The 15,959-nt window shown below is 30.4% G+C and overlaps 3 protein-coding genes across 6 annotated transcripts; 1 reads left to right on the top strand and 2 right to left on the bottom strand.

Annotated features, from left to right (window-relative positions):
- Nucleotides 1–1,155: 1,155 nt before the first annotated feature.
- On the bottom strand, nucleotides 1,156–4,102 carry LOC107927827 (trafficking protein particle complex subunit 2-like protein). Its single transcript, XM_016858952.2, has 5 exons — nucleotides 3,835–4,102; nucleotides 3,617–3,713; nucleotides 3,049–3,127; nucleotides 2,856–2,937; nucleotides 1,156–1,435 (listed from the first exon to the last, which is right to left on the bottom strand). The coding sequence occupies exons 1-5, from the start codon at nucleotides 3,865–3,867 to the stop codon at nucleotides 1,295–1,297; spliced, it is 432 nt and encodes a 143-aa protein (XP_016714441.1). The 5' UTR covers nucleotides 3,868–4,102; the 3' UTR covers nucleotides 1,156–1,294.
- A 1,057-nt stretch (nucleotides 4,103–5,159) lies between these two features.
- Nucleotides 5,160–5,924, bottom strand: LOC107927835 (uncharacterized). The gene has a single exon (XM_016858960.2). It carries the CDS (start codon nucleotides 5,815–5,817, stop codon nucleotides 5,371–5,373), a length of 447 nt encoding a protein of 148 aa, XP_016714449.2. The 5' UTR covers nucleotides 5,818–5,924; the 3' UTR covers nucleotides 5,160–5,370.
- Nucleotides 5,925–13,018: 7,094 nt separating this feature from the next.
- LOC107927965 (uncharacterized) lies at nucleotides 13,019–15,959 on the top strand. Of its 4 annotated transcripts, none has more exons than XM_016859108.2 (4): nucleotides 13,019–13,161; nucleotides 13,850–13,992; nucleotides 14,673–14,962; nucleotides 15,058–15,959. In XM_016859108.2, exons 2-4 carry the CDS (start codon nucleotides 13,860–13,862, stop codon nucleotides 15,808–15,810), a joined length of 1,176 nt encoding a protein of 391 aa, XP_016714597.1. In that variant the 5' UTR covers nucleotides 13,019–13,161; nucleotides 13,850–13,859; the 3' UTR covers nucleotides 15,811–15,959. The 4 variants fall into 4 exon arrangements, with proteins under 4 accessions (XP_016714597.1, XP_016714595.1, XP_016714596.1 ...); XM_016859106.2 differs by having other exon boundaries at nucleotides 13,094–13,350; XM_016859107.2 differs by lacking the exon at nucleotides 13,019–13,161 and adding an exon at nucleotides 13,223–13,436.

Raw genomic sequence — 15,959 nt, 5'->3', positions numbered from 1 at the left:
AAAGAATTATTTTTAGAGAAATGAGAATGGTCTTGATATTTTGCAAGGCCAATCTTAGGACAGTTTCATCAACCAGCTATTTCTTTGCAGGGCTTTTGGGTGTTCTGAAGTGTAGCGTTAATGGATTGTATTTTTCACGCTGTAGGCGTCAGGGACTTGGAGCTCTTCAAATCAATTGCGGAGAAGCTCTCCAGGATTTTCAGTTCGGACTGGATCCATAACTTAACTGTTAGGCTACGGCATTACATCATTCGGACCGGGCTACGCAACATAAATATCACGTATTCTCACATCTCACTCGATGACGTTGCCAACAAGCTTAGATTGGAAACTGTTGCCAATGCCGAGAGTATAGTAGCCAAGGCCATCAGAGATGGCGTTATCAATGCGACATTGGATCATACAAATGGATGCATGGTGTCAAAGGAGACGGGAGATATCTACTCTACAACTGCGCTTCACATGGCATTCAACTCTAGGATTGCTTTCTGCCTCAATATGAATAACGAGGCCTCAGTTCCAACCAAACTGACACAAGGAAAAAGAAAGTGCCGAAGAGAGAAACGAAAGACAAGAAGAAGAGCAAGAGCTAGCAAAGCACATCGGGGAGGACGATGACGATGAGTTTTAACTCAATGATATGCAAAATTCAATTTATCGACTACATCACGGGTTAAAGTATCTAGGCGGTCCCTGTACTATAGGACTGGATTAAATTAGTCCTATTATTAAATAGATCAATTTAGTCCCTATACTATTAAAAAGAATCAAATAAGTCCAAATAGTAACAGAGTTAACATTTACTCTACTAAAAATGTCTTGAAAATTATTATTATTTCAATTGCAATTCAATTCCAAAAAATAAAAAAATCATTTATAGAACCATAAAAACTTCAGAAATATTAATTCTATTAAACAACAAATGTTAACTTTATTCCACTTTGGTCTTATTTAATTCTTTTTAATAGTTCAAGGACTAAATTAATCCAATTAATAGTAGGACTAATTTAACCAGGTCCCTATAATACAGGGACCTCTCAAATTCATTCACCCTTCATCATGACATGCATTTTATGGGAATTATTGAAGAATTTTATACGAATTGGAAGAAAATATTTTCTATAAGACAAAATATAGAACAAGGATATTTAAAAATGAAGAAAGTAAAAAATCTCGAAATGATACTAAAGTATGTTCAAACTCCTAAGTGAGGCACGAAAAGGATGCATATAAAAATTAACAGAACTTGCTAGTTAAATTAAAGCTATTCAAGGGACTTTAACACAAACCAGAATCACACAGCTGAACTAAGACCAAATGACTGGACAATGGTGCTCACTCTATCTGCAAAAGTTCTGGATGTAATCTTTTTACCCGGAACATGAAATGGGTTCGAGACAGCATCAACATATGCAGCATGGAACCTCCTGAAAAACTATATATTCACAAGAACTAGTCAGATGACATGATAACATGTTCAACAACCATTCAAAGTATAGATCCGAATTACCAGCAAAACACTTAAACAATCATCTCAATTTTATGCTTAGAAAATGTGTGCGTGTGACTAGTTAGGAACAATGATGTTTGAACCAGACTGGATGGGCTGGCCAGGTAACGGTCCAGAGAATGGCATCGAAACCAGTATGGACCAGTTGAACAGGCTACTAAACTGGTTGGACCAGCAATAGAACTGGGGTTTTTTAATTTTTTTGAATTTTTAATAATTTTTTAATAGAAACCGGTCGGACCGGTTCGACCACCAGTCTAGTTCCAAAAACATTGGTTAGGAACCACCGTATCATCCAACAAGAGGGCATGGCACAGTCAAACCTATAGTTCTACAATGAATCTCGACCACCTAACATAATTCTGCGTAGGAAAATAATCGACAACAGAGCAAAAAATCACAAGCTACGAAATCAACAAATAAAATGGCGGAAATATGTTTGATTTTAGCAGAAACAACCATCAAATTTTCGCAGAGTTTCTCTATAAGAAAGTCTACTTCCTAAGTCCTATCGAAGTCTCATGATCAACCAGCAAACATTATATATAGAAATACATCATGAGAATTTACTCACAATTACTTCCATAGATTGTCATCATCCAAGACTATATAGTATAGCCTTAAATTACTTCAAGGTAAGGGCTACAGCTTAGTGATTCATTATTGGTAGTGGCTAAAGTTCTACAAGGAAACTCAACCACCTAGCAGAATTCTGCATAGGAAAATCTACAACGGAGCAAAAAAACCACAAGCTAGGAAATCAACAAATAAAATGGCTGAAATAGGTATGATTTCAGCAGAAACCATCAACCAGTCTATAGCAAACAATTGTCCTATCAGCCAAGAAGAAAATATATATCATGAGAAGTTACTCGCAATTACTTCCATAGATTGTCATCATCCAAAAACTATAGAGTATAACCTTAAATTACTTTGAGGTAAGGGCTAAAGCTTAGTAATCCGTCTTTAGTAGTGGCTAAAGCTTAGGCAGAGTCTCGAGTAAACATTAAAGAGAACAAACTCCGCTACAGATCCATCCATTACCGAGATAATGCCAACACTAGTTCATGCATGCTTTCTCTACACATTTCATCTAGGGCCTAAAATTTACAGACGGTTCACTTATTGATATAGTTATTTTTAGTTTAGACATAGCTATAGAGCATAGACCCACAGCATTTAAAATCCTGATTAGGATAAAGCAAAGATGGAGAAGCGAAAATAAAGAAACTACGCCATTACCATAAATCAACATTGCTAATCTCCATCGAATTAAGCAACAAAATGGAAATCATAAATTCATAGACTTATAATACAATTCAATGCAAGGTACAATAATACTTACATTTCTAACATCAGCATCTCTAACGTCTAAATCCGTAGTCACTAAAATGAACTTCACCTTTGTGTTGGTCAAATAACCATAACTGCATCCAACACAAAAATACACAACAAGCTTACACATTGCAATACTTACAAATCACAACATAAGAATTTCAAATCAAATGAAAAACAAAATATAATTAGTAACTTCTTACACTTTATAATTCTCAGTAGGATAAAGTAATCCCAGAAAGGTCTCATTCAATGTCGGTCCTGATTTTTTTGGATTGTTCACTACAAATATATTTACACACGATGTATAATCCAACATCAGATGATCAAAATCTATAAATTTGAAATAAACATAAACGAAATTTTCATTGAAAATTAGAACTTATAAATTTCAAAAGCTTAAAATATGTCATAGGTCCCTATACTCTTCACAAATTTGGAATTTAGTCCCTATACTTTTATTTCCAGGAATTTAGTCCCTTTACCTTCCGGATTTCAAAATTCAACTTAGATTTTTTTTGTTAACAGTGTTAAGAGTTGGAGCTGAATTTTGAAATCTGAAAAGAAGAGGTACTAAATTCCTAGAAATAAAAGTACCGGAAACAAATTCCAAATTTACTAATAGTACAAGTACTTATGGCATATTTTCAAAATTTTCAAAAGATTATGCCCTAAAGATGCCTGATCCAGATCCTAGTATCTCAACTAAGTGAAAAAAAAAAGAAAAAAAAGTAAAGTAAATCCTTAGATTAAAGTAAAATTTAGTATTACCTCGTTCGTCGACGACATCGAGGGAGCAATGTACGATATGGTGGAGTTTCAAAGCATCATCGGCGTCAGTGAAGCTCTGTATGTAGAGAGGATTGTTCTGTTTATCCCCTCAGCATATATCAAAAACAGATCATCAGTTAAAAGAAAAAAAAAAGAGAAGAGAAGAAGAAAGATTTGCGATGTTTGAAAGAAAGAACGGTGGAGATCGGAGGTTGCACCTGATGGCCAACGACGGCGACGCACACGATCATTTCTTCCTCTCGGATTTTCGCTCCGGCGGTAATCTCAGAGAGGAAGATGGGTGAGAAGTAGTCTTAAGTTGGTAGCGTAGCGTTTAATTGGAGAAGAAATTTTAGAGTGTTCTCGAGTATAGGTTACGTACAGTGAGGCACTTCATCTATACCATTGAAATTATAGGTTTTTGAAACATTAAACAACCGGGCGGTCCTCCTAGTTCAAGAGATTTTTATTTCAATTCTAAATTATGAAAATCCTATTTAAAGTTAGACTAGATTTTATTAGATAAAAATGAAATTTTGGTTCTTCTGTATTAAATTAAATTAAAGAGCAAACCGATCTTATCTATTAAAATTTTTATTATTTGTACTGTTAAAAATTAGTCTAGCTGATAAAATAACTCGATAGTGACATACAATGTGTCATGTGTACCTCATGTTAACGTATAAAGATTAATTTTTAATAATAAAATGGTTAAATTTTTTTATAAAGTGATCAGATTATTTTTATCTAACTACAACAATTAATTTATTTATTTTTATCATAAAAGTAAATTCTATGATATTTTTATCTTCGACTCTATTTAATTTGAATTTAATTAATTTCTCTTTATATTTAAAATTAACATTTATAAAAAATAAAATAACTTTTAACCATAATTTTTTAAAATTTTAATTAAATTATAATATAAAAAATAATTAGGGCGGAAGCTTAATTGAGATAGAATGAGTTGATTTTAATTTATAAATAAGAGTTGATTTTGTGCTAATTAAAATGTAAAAATGTAAAAGCCGTAATAGTATAATGAAACCCTTATAATGAAACCCTTATATTAGTAGTTGAATTACACTTTATTTTCTCTATCTAAAAAACTGATAAATTAATTCTTACAAGTTAGATCAAAAATAATACATCACCATAAGTTATCCTCTTACATACCTCGTGTTCCTATCTAATTATTCTAACAATTACATTAATTTTAACAATACTAATAATTTAACCGATTCAACTATCGGTTTGATTTAAAATCCATTAACCACTATATGTTATCTTCGGCCTTTCAAAGAACTCTTCTAAGATTGCATTTACCACAACAAACAGATAAAAGTATCATAAAAACTTATCAAATTAAACCTATCAAATTGGATCTTACTTCATCTGTTAAAAGATGAATAATTTAATCTCTAAACATTACATCAAAGAATAATTTGATCATTCTAGGTCAGATGCACTATTTTTTTACGAATGAAACAAAATACTGATTTACCGAGATAATCAAGTATATAAGCAAAAGAGAGTTCTGAGATTGAAAAGGCAAATTCAAGCATTGTGCCACAAATCCTAATAGTATTTTCAATTCAAGTCTGCATTTGCCTTTCTGAGCTTATTATCGAAATAGTATTAGCTCTCAAATGATTCAAGTATAACAATAAATTCATGAATCAACCAACAGAAGAATCACAGTACTATTCTAATGATTTCCAAGTAAATAATTACTGCAAATTCGTTGTAAAAAATCATACACTATTCTTAATTATCCTCCTCTTAGCCAAAAACCTTGCGATCGGAGGCGTAAGCGCGACGGTGATCGGAACCCTAACAGGGATCAATGCCTTGTTACAAAGCACAGCCAATGCAAGGGCTCCACCGGTAGAAGCAGCAAGCTCAGCCGTCCGATTTCTCTGCTTCTCACCGACCACCGCCGTTGATTTCTCCCCGATCGGTTCTTCAATCAAAAACCTATCTGATTCCGTCGATTGTGATGGTGGATTTTGGTTCTTTTGATCATTGGAAAAGCCTGGGAGATGTAATTTGTCGAACAAAGATTCAACGTCAACGTTGTTCTTGATGGCAACGTAAAGGCCGGTGATTGAAACTCCGGAGACCGTGAAATGAACTCCGAGTGCCACTTTCCCGTATTTCTTCAAGAACTGCTTGAATCGGCCTCCACTGTAAGTAGCCATCTTTCCTTGCTTGAAGTTTTGGGGGTTTTTTTTTTTGGGAAATGGTTTAGGGTTTTGGGGGTTCTTTCATTTTTAAGTTTTGGAAAACATTGGTCTAGCTTGACAATACAGTGGATGGATCCATTGGATATAAGTTTTATCCAATGGGCCAAAAAAGCAATCATTTACATGTTAGACCTTGAAGTTTCTCTAAATTCTAAATTAATCCCGAACTTTAAAAACATTATAATTGAATATCCAAATTATCAATATTATATCAATAAGGTATTTCTATCAATTTAACTATTAACTTGAACATTAAATGGTAGCTCCAAATCCGGCACGGTTTAAAGTGCAAATACGTAGTGTACTTATTGTACGGAGAATTTGGATTTGATTTTCTAAAAATAAAAACAAAAGAAATAGTCCTTCTAAATGTTATCAACGATTATTTTAACGATTTGGATCAAAGTTATTCGTGCGATAAGCTATGCATGTTGTTCAGTTGGGCTCTTATATTATTTGTTACCTGAGTTTGGTTTCAATGTTTAATTTAATTCATGAACTTCTTTATTATCTCAAATTGGTACTTGAGCGTGGCTTCAATATTCAATTTAGTACTTTTTTTTCAATTTTGTATTTGAGTTTTTTATTCTCTCAATTAAGCACCTAAGTTTGACTTCAATATTTAGTTTGATACTTATCCAATGGGCCACAAAAGCAATCATAAATTCTAAATTGATCCAAGTTATTCGTGGGATAAGCTACAAATACGTTTAAAATTGGGTTAATATATTAATTGGTATCTAAGTTTGGTTTTAATGTTCAATTTGGTACTTGATTTATGTCCAATTAGACTGAGTTTAACTTCAATGTTCAATTTGGTAATTAAGTTTTTTTTGTTCTAATTAATTATTTATGTTTTTTTTACTAGAACGCATGTGTTATATATTCATTGTGTCACGCAATGTCGTTTGATTTGGTGCCAAATTGAATATTATAGTCAAACTTAGATACCAAATCGTAACAAAAAAATTTATATTCCAATTTGAATATTAAAATCAAACTTAGATACCAAATAATATATTAATATTTTATAATTTGATCTACGTGTTTCAATTATATTTTATATTAAATTAGAGTAAATATTTAACTCTGTAGAACAAACGATATGATTTATACAATATTAATAATTTGAAAAATTGAAAATTACAAACTAATTAACGTATGAACACTTTCACTTATCTCTCTCCAACTATTGCTATTATAGGATTGAATGGCTACATAGTTAGGGATGTGAAAAATTTTGCTTAAATTATAATCTATGGCCATGGTTTAGTGTGTTGTCGTTGTTACTCGAAGACAAAACTTGATACATGTGTATCTTTTGTTTGGAGCATCTTTCTATAATCATAATTCATTGTGAACAACACATTCGATGTCTCACTATCATTTCATTAAAGGGTTGTGATTTACTTTTTCTAGCCTTATTCATTAGTGGGATACTTTTGGATAATCTTTTCATAGGCGAAAATTTTTAAATTGTAGTTTTTTGAGGTGAAAATTAAGTTGTAATTTTCACGATAATAAAAATATAATTTTATTATTTTAATAGTTTATATTTATAAAAATTTTAAAGTACTGAATTCATTTTTTATATTTTAAGGGGTTATAATGTAATTTTATATTTACTAATTTAAAATTTAAAAAGTTTAAAGGGTTTAAATAGAAAATTTTTCATTTTAGGTAGGTTGATAGCCTTGCCAGCCCCATAGTTTCACCCTTATTTTCATGTAATAATAAATTTAGTTCTCAATATTTATTTATTTGTTTATTTGACTATTAATTTTATAAAAAGAGATGAATTTTCTTTTTTTATGGAAATATTTATTAAAATATTAAAATTTTAATGATGTTGACGTAACAATCTGCACGATAGTCATGTGTAATTCACGATGACATGATATTATTTGTTTTATATGCCATGTCAATAAATACTTTAAAAAAATAAAAAATTCAAAAAAAAAGTTCATAAATTTTAAAAAATAGCATGAGGTGCACATGAATTACCATGCGAACTGCCAACTAGTCAATATTTCCTTTGAAAAATCAGCAATTTAATTATTTTTGAAAAGTTGATGATTAAATTCAACTCTTTTTAAAGAAGTGATTGCTGAATTTAACTCAAAAAATGAAATCAATACTAAATTGACAAAAATAGCACTTAAACCCACATCTTCCGATATTCATGTCAATTGAGTCTTAATTTTTAATATACCTACTTTGCTATTTAAACTAAAAAAATATTTGTTTTTTATAATTAATTTTATAAATTCCTTAAAAAGAATAAAATATTTTTTTGCCATCATGATCTGACTCACTCATCCATGAACAGTCTTAGTGGGCATTAAATAATCTGGTCTTATTGAGGTTTGGGAATATACAAAAGCACACTATGCCATAATTATCACATTGTCTAATTAAGCATATAGTATATACTATTAATTAGTTAGTTAGCATGCTGTGAATTTTGTATTATATTTATATTGACATTATTATTTTATTTTAAATATAATACTTATAATTTAATAAATACCCAACCTTTGGACACATAATTCTTATTCGAGGCTAATATATTCGACTGTTGTGGCTAGAGATAAATGCGGCAATTGGCTTTGGAGAATCGGAAAAAACATTGAGAGCAGTGACATTGAGCAAGTTGAGTTATGGGTTATTTATGATGGCCTCCAGCTTACTTGAAACGCAAGATGGAAAAATGTCATCGTAAAAATGGATTGTGTTCTTGTTATTGAATCCATTCAAAGTAGATTTCAAAGCCAACTAAATAGAGATTTAGCTATATGAATTATTGAACTGTATCGAAGACAATGGAGGGTAGTAATCCAATATGTCTCAAAGGAGGCTAATACGATTGCACATGCTCTTGCCAGATTGATGAAGCAATTTCCTGTTGGTCCACATGTTCTTCAGAATATACCTTTAGTGGTAATAGATCAATTACAAAGAGAGAATTCTTCATCTAGCTTTGAATAGTATTATTATTTAAAAAAAAATACTCAACCTTATTTATTCTAGAAAAGGTACTTATTTCCCAATAAATTCTAATAAATGCCATCAATTTTCCAATTATTTGTGGATGGAATTCATTTTCCAATCTATTAAATAAAATCTAAAGTAAATAAATTAATAGACAATAACTAAAATTTGAAATCACCATAAATTATTATTGAAGTACCAAATTAATTTTTTTTAAGATATCTTTCAAACCATTAAGCAATATTTAGTGAAAATCATATTATATATTATTGTCCTAATGCAATGAATAAGAAATAGGGATATAATTCAACAACTCAACAAAATAAATATGAAGTAATTTAATTAAGGTTAATACCAAATTAAATTAAAAGTCCATAATATATGGTCCCATAACTTTATCCATATATTGACATCTAACCTCCAAACAAATACTCACCGCTCTTTATTCTCAAAATTCTTCATTTTCTTTTTTGTAATTTCCAAAAAATAATCTAAAAGTCAAATAAATCTCTTAAGTTTTTAAATATTTTTAGAAGACATTTTTTTTAAAAAGAAAATTCAAATATTGTAAAAATAAAAACAACAATTTTCACTATAATTTTTTGTCAATTTTTTTTAAAATAATATTTCTAAGGGTAGATCGACACTCATGCGTTTCAATCTCAATGTAAAAATTTAAATATAATTACTTTTAGACATTCATCGAGATTAAGGAAGAGAAAAAGAAAGAGAGCCTCGATTGATAAATTTGACTTTGTTGGGGATTGACCATGTAAATAATAAGATAGTAAAAATGGAAAAGAATGAGCATGAATATTTTGCATGAAAAACCATCAAACAGGGAAAAACCATAGACAAATGAAGCTTAGACTTTTCATTAAATAAGTAACTAAACGAGAGTATAATATGGAGAAAATAAACCTAAATGTACTGAACGTACATAGCAAAACCCCAAAAATAATGATCTAATTCGAGAACAAATTTCTCTCTTTAGTTACTATGAAAACTCTCGTCAAAACTCATACATGACTACATCTTGTTGCCCTCAAGAAAAGCCATTGCTGATTAGCTTCATAAATCAGAGATATAATGACCCTTTTAAATAGGCTAAGATCGAAGTTTCAATCATACTAAAATATCACTGAAATAATCAGAGGTTAATTGGGATAAGAAGTCCTGCTTAAAGTTTAAAATGCGGCTGCCAAATAGGAGAATATGTCGTGATGTCATGATATCGCCATCTATTTCTCTGAAAATACGAGGCATACTCCATATACTTTTAATCTCAACTCTAATGGATGTAGAGGTTCATTGTTATTATACCATTTTTCTTATCATATATATAAGTTTCTAATGTATTCATGTCGTAAACATTGGACATGTGATAATGAAAAAAACATTTGTGTTGCAAAAAATTGCCCTCTTCCGCTTTTTTATATAATTTTTAATGGTGTTTTGTAAATTATATTTTTTATAATAAATTTTTTAAATTTATTTATATTCTTGATTCAACTTATAATTTTACATAATAAGTTATTATAAATTTTAAAATCATTGAATTTGTCATTATTTAAAAAAATAAATACACTTAAATATTTACAAATATAAATAATGTTATAATAAATTTTTTAGTTTGTCACAATATTTAAATTTAATTAACAATTTATATTTACTAATTAATAATTAAAATTAAGTTATAAATTTCACAAAATATACTATTATAATATTTTAAAATATTTTAAAATTATTGTTTATTTAAATTCATTCTAATATTATTTATCATGTTTTTAAAGATAAACTTGTATATTATTGTGATTTAATTTTGTAATAATATTATTAATGAATCGTTACAAAATTTATGGGTAAAGAAAATTAGCATTATATATTATTACGAAAAAATAATTATTAAAAATTATAATTTTACTAAAATCCAAAATATAATAAAGAAAAAAAATGATTTTTCTCTTGATGAAAGTAAATTTAATTATCCTCAATTATATATATAATTTAAAATAATTTCCCTTTATTGTTATATATGTATGGCTGTTTAGCTTTTGTTTTGGCTTTAAATGAAGAAAATATAAAATTCCAAATCCATGCATTAATTGTAAATTTATTACAAAGTCGTCGTCTCGTAGTCTATTTTATATTTTCGCTTTGATTTTCCTCTTTATGCGGGGTCCACGTAGTGCTGTAACTGACAGACCTTTTTGCTTGGCTTCAAAGTCAAACATGTTTGCGTCATTCATGACGCAATAATACTATTAAAAATAAAATGATTATACTAAAAGTTTTTTTTCTTTGAAGGTAAATGTGGTTTGGAGTGTTTGTATTTGTGTGAAAATTGATTAAAAAGTAGATACACGTGACATATCATATGTCATTATTTGATTAGTTTACTAGCCACATCAATATTTGACAGTACGAATAGTTGAAATTCTTAATAAAAATGACTAATTTAATATTTGATCTAATATATAGGGATAAATTTATCTTTTTTTTAGTAGAAAAATAAAATGTAATATGAAATCAATAACCCACCACTCCCTGTGTATGTTGTCATCGGTGTGGAACGTGTGGCGGTGAGAAGTGAAGGAAACAGGGATGGAAACTTGTTAACAGAGGTTGACGACTGTGATTATCTTGCTAAGAATTATTTTAGAGTTTGAAAAGTAAAATAAAATAAAATGCCACCTGTGTGACTACTTTATAAAATTTTCTTAATTAGAATGATTAAATCGAAAGAAAAATTAGAGTGCTCAAAATAAAATAGTCCGTATTTTAAAGTGACTATGAGCGTAAATTTTTTCTTTATGGACCATTTTTCAATATTCATAGACCAAGTTTTTGTTGATAAAAATATATAATTTAAAATAATTGCATTATTCTTTCTTGTTATTTATTATATTTATTAAATGGATTATATAATAAAAAAAGTAATATTCCCTCTAAATATCACACCATGTTCCGTCTTACTTAATAAGCAACAAAAACGCCACCTTTTGTTTAAAAAAAACAAGCCGCCATTTTTGACAATTTCTTAAACTAAATAAATAATTTTTATTTATCATAATATATAAATAAATTAATTAATTAAAAACAATAACAGTATTTAAAAATAATATATGCTGTAGCTCTATATTACACATATAAATAAAAAAAGTAAATAGTTTTAAAATAAAAATTAAAATAATGGAACACGTGTATTGTATATACGTAAGTGTTTAAGTATACGGCGTAAGACTTAATTAGGGTTAACTCCACTAAACATCCCTAAATTATTGTCAAGATTTTAAATCAATCCTTAAATTTCAAACCGCTGTTAGAATACCAATTTGGACATGACATTGAGTATTTTTAAAACATGTAAAACTATAAGTACTTGTTTGCAATTCGAGTCATGTTGTCTTGTGTTTTAAATATACTTCATTTCGTATTTGAGCTAGTATTTAACATCAAAGTTAATGACGAGATTGATGAATGGGCTTAATAGTGCAACATTGATATTTGAAGGGTTCAATTTGGGATGAAAGCAACAATTTGTCCTTGTTTAAACTTGGTCCTTGAACTTTTTCTTTGTCCACATTAATCTCGAAACTCGACAAAATTTTCTTGTTTGACCTTTGAATTTGGATTCTATTAAGGTACAGTGATATGTAGGGGTGAAATTAAATTGTAATTTTCACGATAGTAAAAATATAATTTTATCATTTTAATAGTCTATATCTTTATAATTTTTTATCATTTTTAGGAGGGCCAAAATGTAATTTTATCTTTATTAATTTAAAATTTTAAAAATTTTAAAAGCTCGAAATAAAAAATTTTCTATTTTAAGGGAGCTAAACCCCTGCCATCCCCTAGCTATGCTTTAGGTGACATGATACTTTGAGATTATATCTTGTCATCATTCAAAAATTCAAAAAAAAAATATAAAAAAAATCAAGTGATATGTGATGTTATTTCATAGTACCACATCATCATAACTTAATAGAATTGAAACTAAATTAGAAATAAAAAAATAGACCAAAAAGAAATTCAGAGACCAAGATGTAAAAATATTTCAAGTTCAAGGACTAAATTCACTTTATCCCATTCAATTATACCGTTTCGAAGCTGAAGGATCAATTCAAAAGTTAAATCATAGTTTAAGGATGTTTATTTAATTAACCCATCTAATTCAAATACAATTACGATTACAATCGTTGTAAAAGGAATCTGCCATTCGCGAGTTAGATGGTGAATTACAAAACCCTGAAATTTCCAGATGTTAATGACGGTCAAACTTAGACAATCCCGAAGACACAAAAAGTTTAGTTTTTTCTTTTTTGTCCTTTTATATATTTTTTTATTCAGTTTTCTGAAAATATGCCATTAGTCAAACTTTCAGAATAGAAAATTTAAAGAAAATCAACAATAAAATCCAGTTTGTGATAAACATTTTCCTTTGGATTCTCCCTCTGTGTCTCTCTATATCTTTCATCCCATAGCTTTTTTTTGGTATTCTTCCCCTTTTGATTCTTTTTCCATTTTTTTTGTTTATTTACCACTGCATAGGCTCATCTGCGTTGGGATTTCTTTGCATGGTTGTTTTTGTTCTTGGTTTATGTTTCTTTAGTTCGTTCATCCTCTGTTTGGATGGTGGGAAAGTGTGGGAAAACACAAAGAAATTCATTATCTAATCTTTACCTTTCTAGGTTCTTTTTTTTAGTTGAATTCTGGTGTTGAAAATAAAAAAAAAAAAAACAAAAGGAGTTTTGGGTCTAATTTTTTTTATCATAATTGATTGATATCAATATATATTTTGGAAAAGGAAAATTGGGTTTTTTGGGATTAAGGATCAAACAGTTGGTGTGCATGTTAAAAGCTGTAATTAACAAGTGAAAAAAGATCATAGAATAGCAAGGATCTTTTGTGCTTTTATTATTTCAATTGCATGTGAATTTTTTTTAGTGAATTTTGGGTTTTTTTTAATTAATTTATTTGTGTTTATACAAAGGTAAAAGGCCATGGATGGGAATGGAAGAGTTCACCCAGATTGTCCTAATGCTGCAAATCCCTACCATGAATGTGGTGGACTCTGCTTAGAGAAGATTGCTGAAGGCAAAGGACCAAAGGCAAAAGAAACTAAAAAGTCATTAAGTAAATCAATCTCATCCTTCTTTATTTGCTCTATTTTTAGCTTTTTATGGAAGTTTGTTAAATGTTTGCTTTTTCCCCATTGAATCTGCGTCATGGCTGTTGTAAGTTCAATTCTATTAGCCTTTTTAGGTGTGTAATGTTGTTATGACCCGACTTAGGGCCAGGGCGTTTACTTACAGAGGGATGTTTTTAGTTTTGTATTTGTATCTAATTTTATGGCCACCGCTATTATTTTTACACTAATAGCAGCTAAACATATCGCGTATCCATAGGGGCTCTTAAACCGTGGGGCATGGGCTGTTTCTTATGTATATGAGTCGGAATTGTCGGTAAACTACTATGGAGGCTCGTAGGAGTAGGATTATATTTTGTTCATTCTACTTAAAAAAATAGATTAATCCTTCTATGTTAGATCAATAAGTAAATTAATTTTTTTTGCTAGAAATTTTATCTATTCGTACGATTAAGCTCGCCGTATGAAGCTCTTAATGTTCTTCTTAATGTCTTAGCACTTGGTTTCCCCTCGGTTGTATTTTCACTTTAGGTTGGCCAATACCGACAGTTCATAAAGCTACACTAGAAACCTAGAAAAGTTGTGCATAACGAAAGGAATGATAATTCCGGGTTTGAGTGCATACATTGTTGCATCATGTTCCTTACTAGAGTTCTTATCATCGTAGGTTCAAAATTTCTTGATGCTTCCAGAAGCTTTGGCCGGAAAAAGAAGGGATCCGACTCTCTGCTGAGATCCCCTAAAGCACTCGAGACTACCCCTGCAATAGGTGCAGTTTATCCTGGTGGCCCTAGGTCACCTCGTTCTCATTTTTCTAGAAAGAAAATGGAAGCAGAAAACGGTGAGTCGTATTCATCTTCCGAGCAACACTCTGGCGAGATATATTCCCAAGATCAATCATTCGAGAAGGCGCCAATTCAGTACTCTCAGCCACTGCATATGTCTGGGAAAATCACGGTATGTCCCTTTCTTACCGGAAAACTATCGTGTCGACACACTTGCACATGATACCATTAATTATTCTCAGTTTTATATGCCATCTTCTCTTACAGCCTCCTGTCGATACACCGACCAAATTTACACAAACAGAGAAGGTAAAAGATTCCCCGAAGATGAGTTCTGATGCAAATATGAACGATGAGAAAGTAAATGCCATTAGCTCGGCTTTTAGTTTCTTAATCGGCCAAGATCACGAAGAGAGCGACGATGAGGCGGAAGAAGTCGAATCTGTTATCTCCGATTCATGTGTATCGGTCGGAAAATACCATGTCAAAGCAAGCATCTCGACGATCCTACAATCAATTTTCGAAAAATACGGAGACATAGCAGCTAATTGTCAACTAGAATCGGCTTCGATGCGTGCTTATTACTTAGAATGCTTGTGTGCCGTAATTCAAGAGCTACATTCCATCCCATTCAAGCAACTAACTAAAGCAAAAATAAAGGAAATGTTCGCTGTTCTCAAAGACGTAGAATCCGCGCACATCGACGTTGATTGGCTTCGTGCTTTACTCAACGAAATCTCAGAAGCTCTCGAGCTTGTTAATCAACGTCAAACTTTCGAAGCCAAAAAGACCAAGTACAATCAGTCTTTAGAGTCGGTAAGGAAAGAGCTAGAGTTGAAAATGGACGAACTAGCTCGAAAAGAAAAAGAAGCCGCGGATGCTCGAGAACAAGCGGCGGAAACCAAGGCTCGTTTAGACGAAATCGAGCACCAGTGTTCGGAATTGGACAAAACAATTTCGACCATAGCGTCGATTACGGATAAATTTCAGGGCAAATCTTTGGCTGATGAGATCTTGTAATGGTGTTTGCAAAGCAAGACATTACTTATGTTGATGTTTTATTTATTTTACCTTACCTTATGATACTTGAAAAATAGTGTCATGAAAATTAGGTTTATATTGTAGAGCTAATTTGATAATAGGCTTCAATATTGTGAGGACTTGTTTTA

Source organism: Gossypium hirsutum, chromosome A03 (genome assembly GCF_007990345.1).
Source record: "Gossypium hirsutum isolate 1008001.06 chromosome A03, Gossypium_hirsutum_v2.1, whole genome shotgun sequence".
In the NCBI taxonomy this organism is placed as follows: Eukaryota; Viridiplantae; Streptophyta; class Magnoliopsida; order Malvales; family Malvaceae; genus Gossypium; species Gossypium hirsutum.
This window is presented reverse-complemented; position numbering and strand designations above follow the sequence as displayed.

Excerpts from the sequence above, each read along its gene's own strand:
- LOC107927965 (XM_016859108.2), top strand. The coding sequence starts at position 13,860 with ATGGATGGGAATGGAAGAGTTCACCCAGATTGTCCTAATGCTGCAAAT. Across the intron at positions 13,993-14,672 it reads AGAAACTAAAAAGTCATTAA|GTTCAAAATTTCTTGATGCT; the intron begins GTAAATCAATCT and ends TTATCATCGTAG. Across the intron at positions 14,963-15,057 it reads ATATGTCTGGGAAAATCACG|CCTCCTGTCGATACACCGAC; the intron begins GTATGTCCCTTT and ends CTTCTCTTACAG.
- LOC107927835 (XM_016858960.2), bottom strand. The coding sequence starts at position 5,817 with ATGGCTACTTACAGTGGAGGCCGATTCAAGCAGTTCTTGAAGAAATAC.
- LOC107927827 (XM_016858952.2), bottom strand. The coding sequence starts at position 3,867 with ATGATCGTGTGCGTCGCCGTCGTTGGCCATCAG. Across the intron at positions 3,714-3,834 it reads TCGCCGTCGTTGGCCATCAG|AACAATCCTCTCTACATACA; the intron begins GTGCAACCTCCG and ends GGGGATAAACAG. Across the intron at positions 3,128-3,616 it reads CGATGTCGTCGACGAACGAG|TGAACAATCCAAAAAAATCA; the intron begins GTAATACTAAAT and ends ATATATTTGTAG.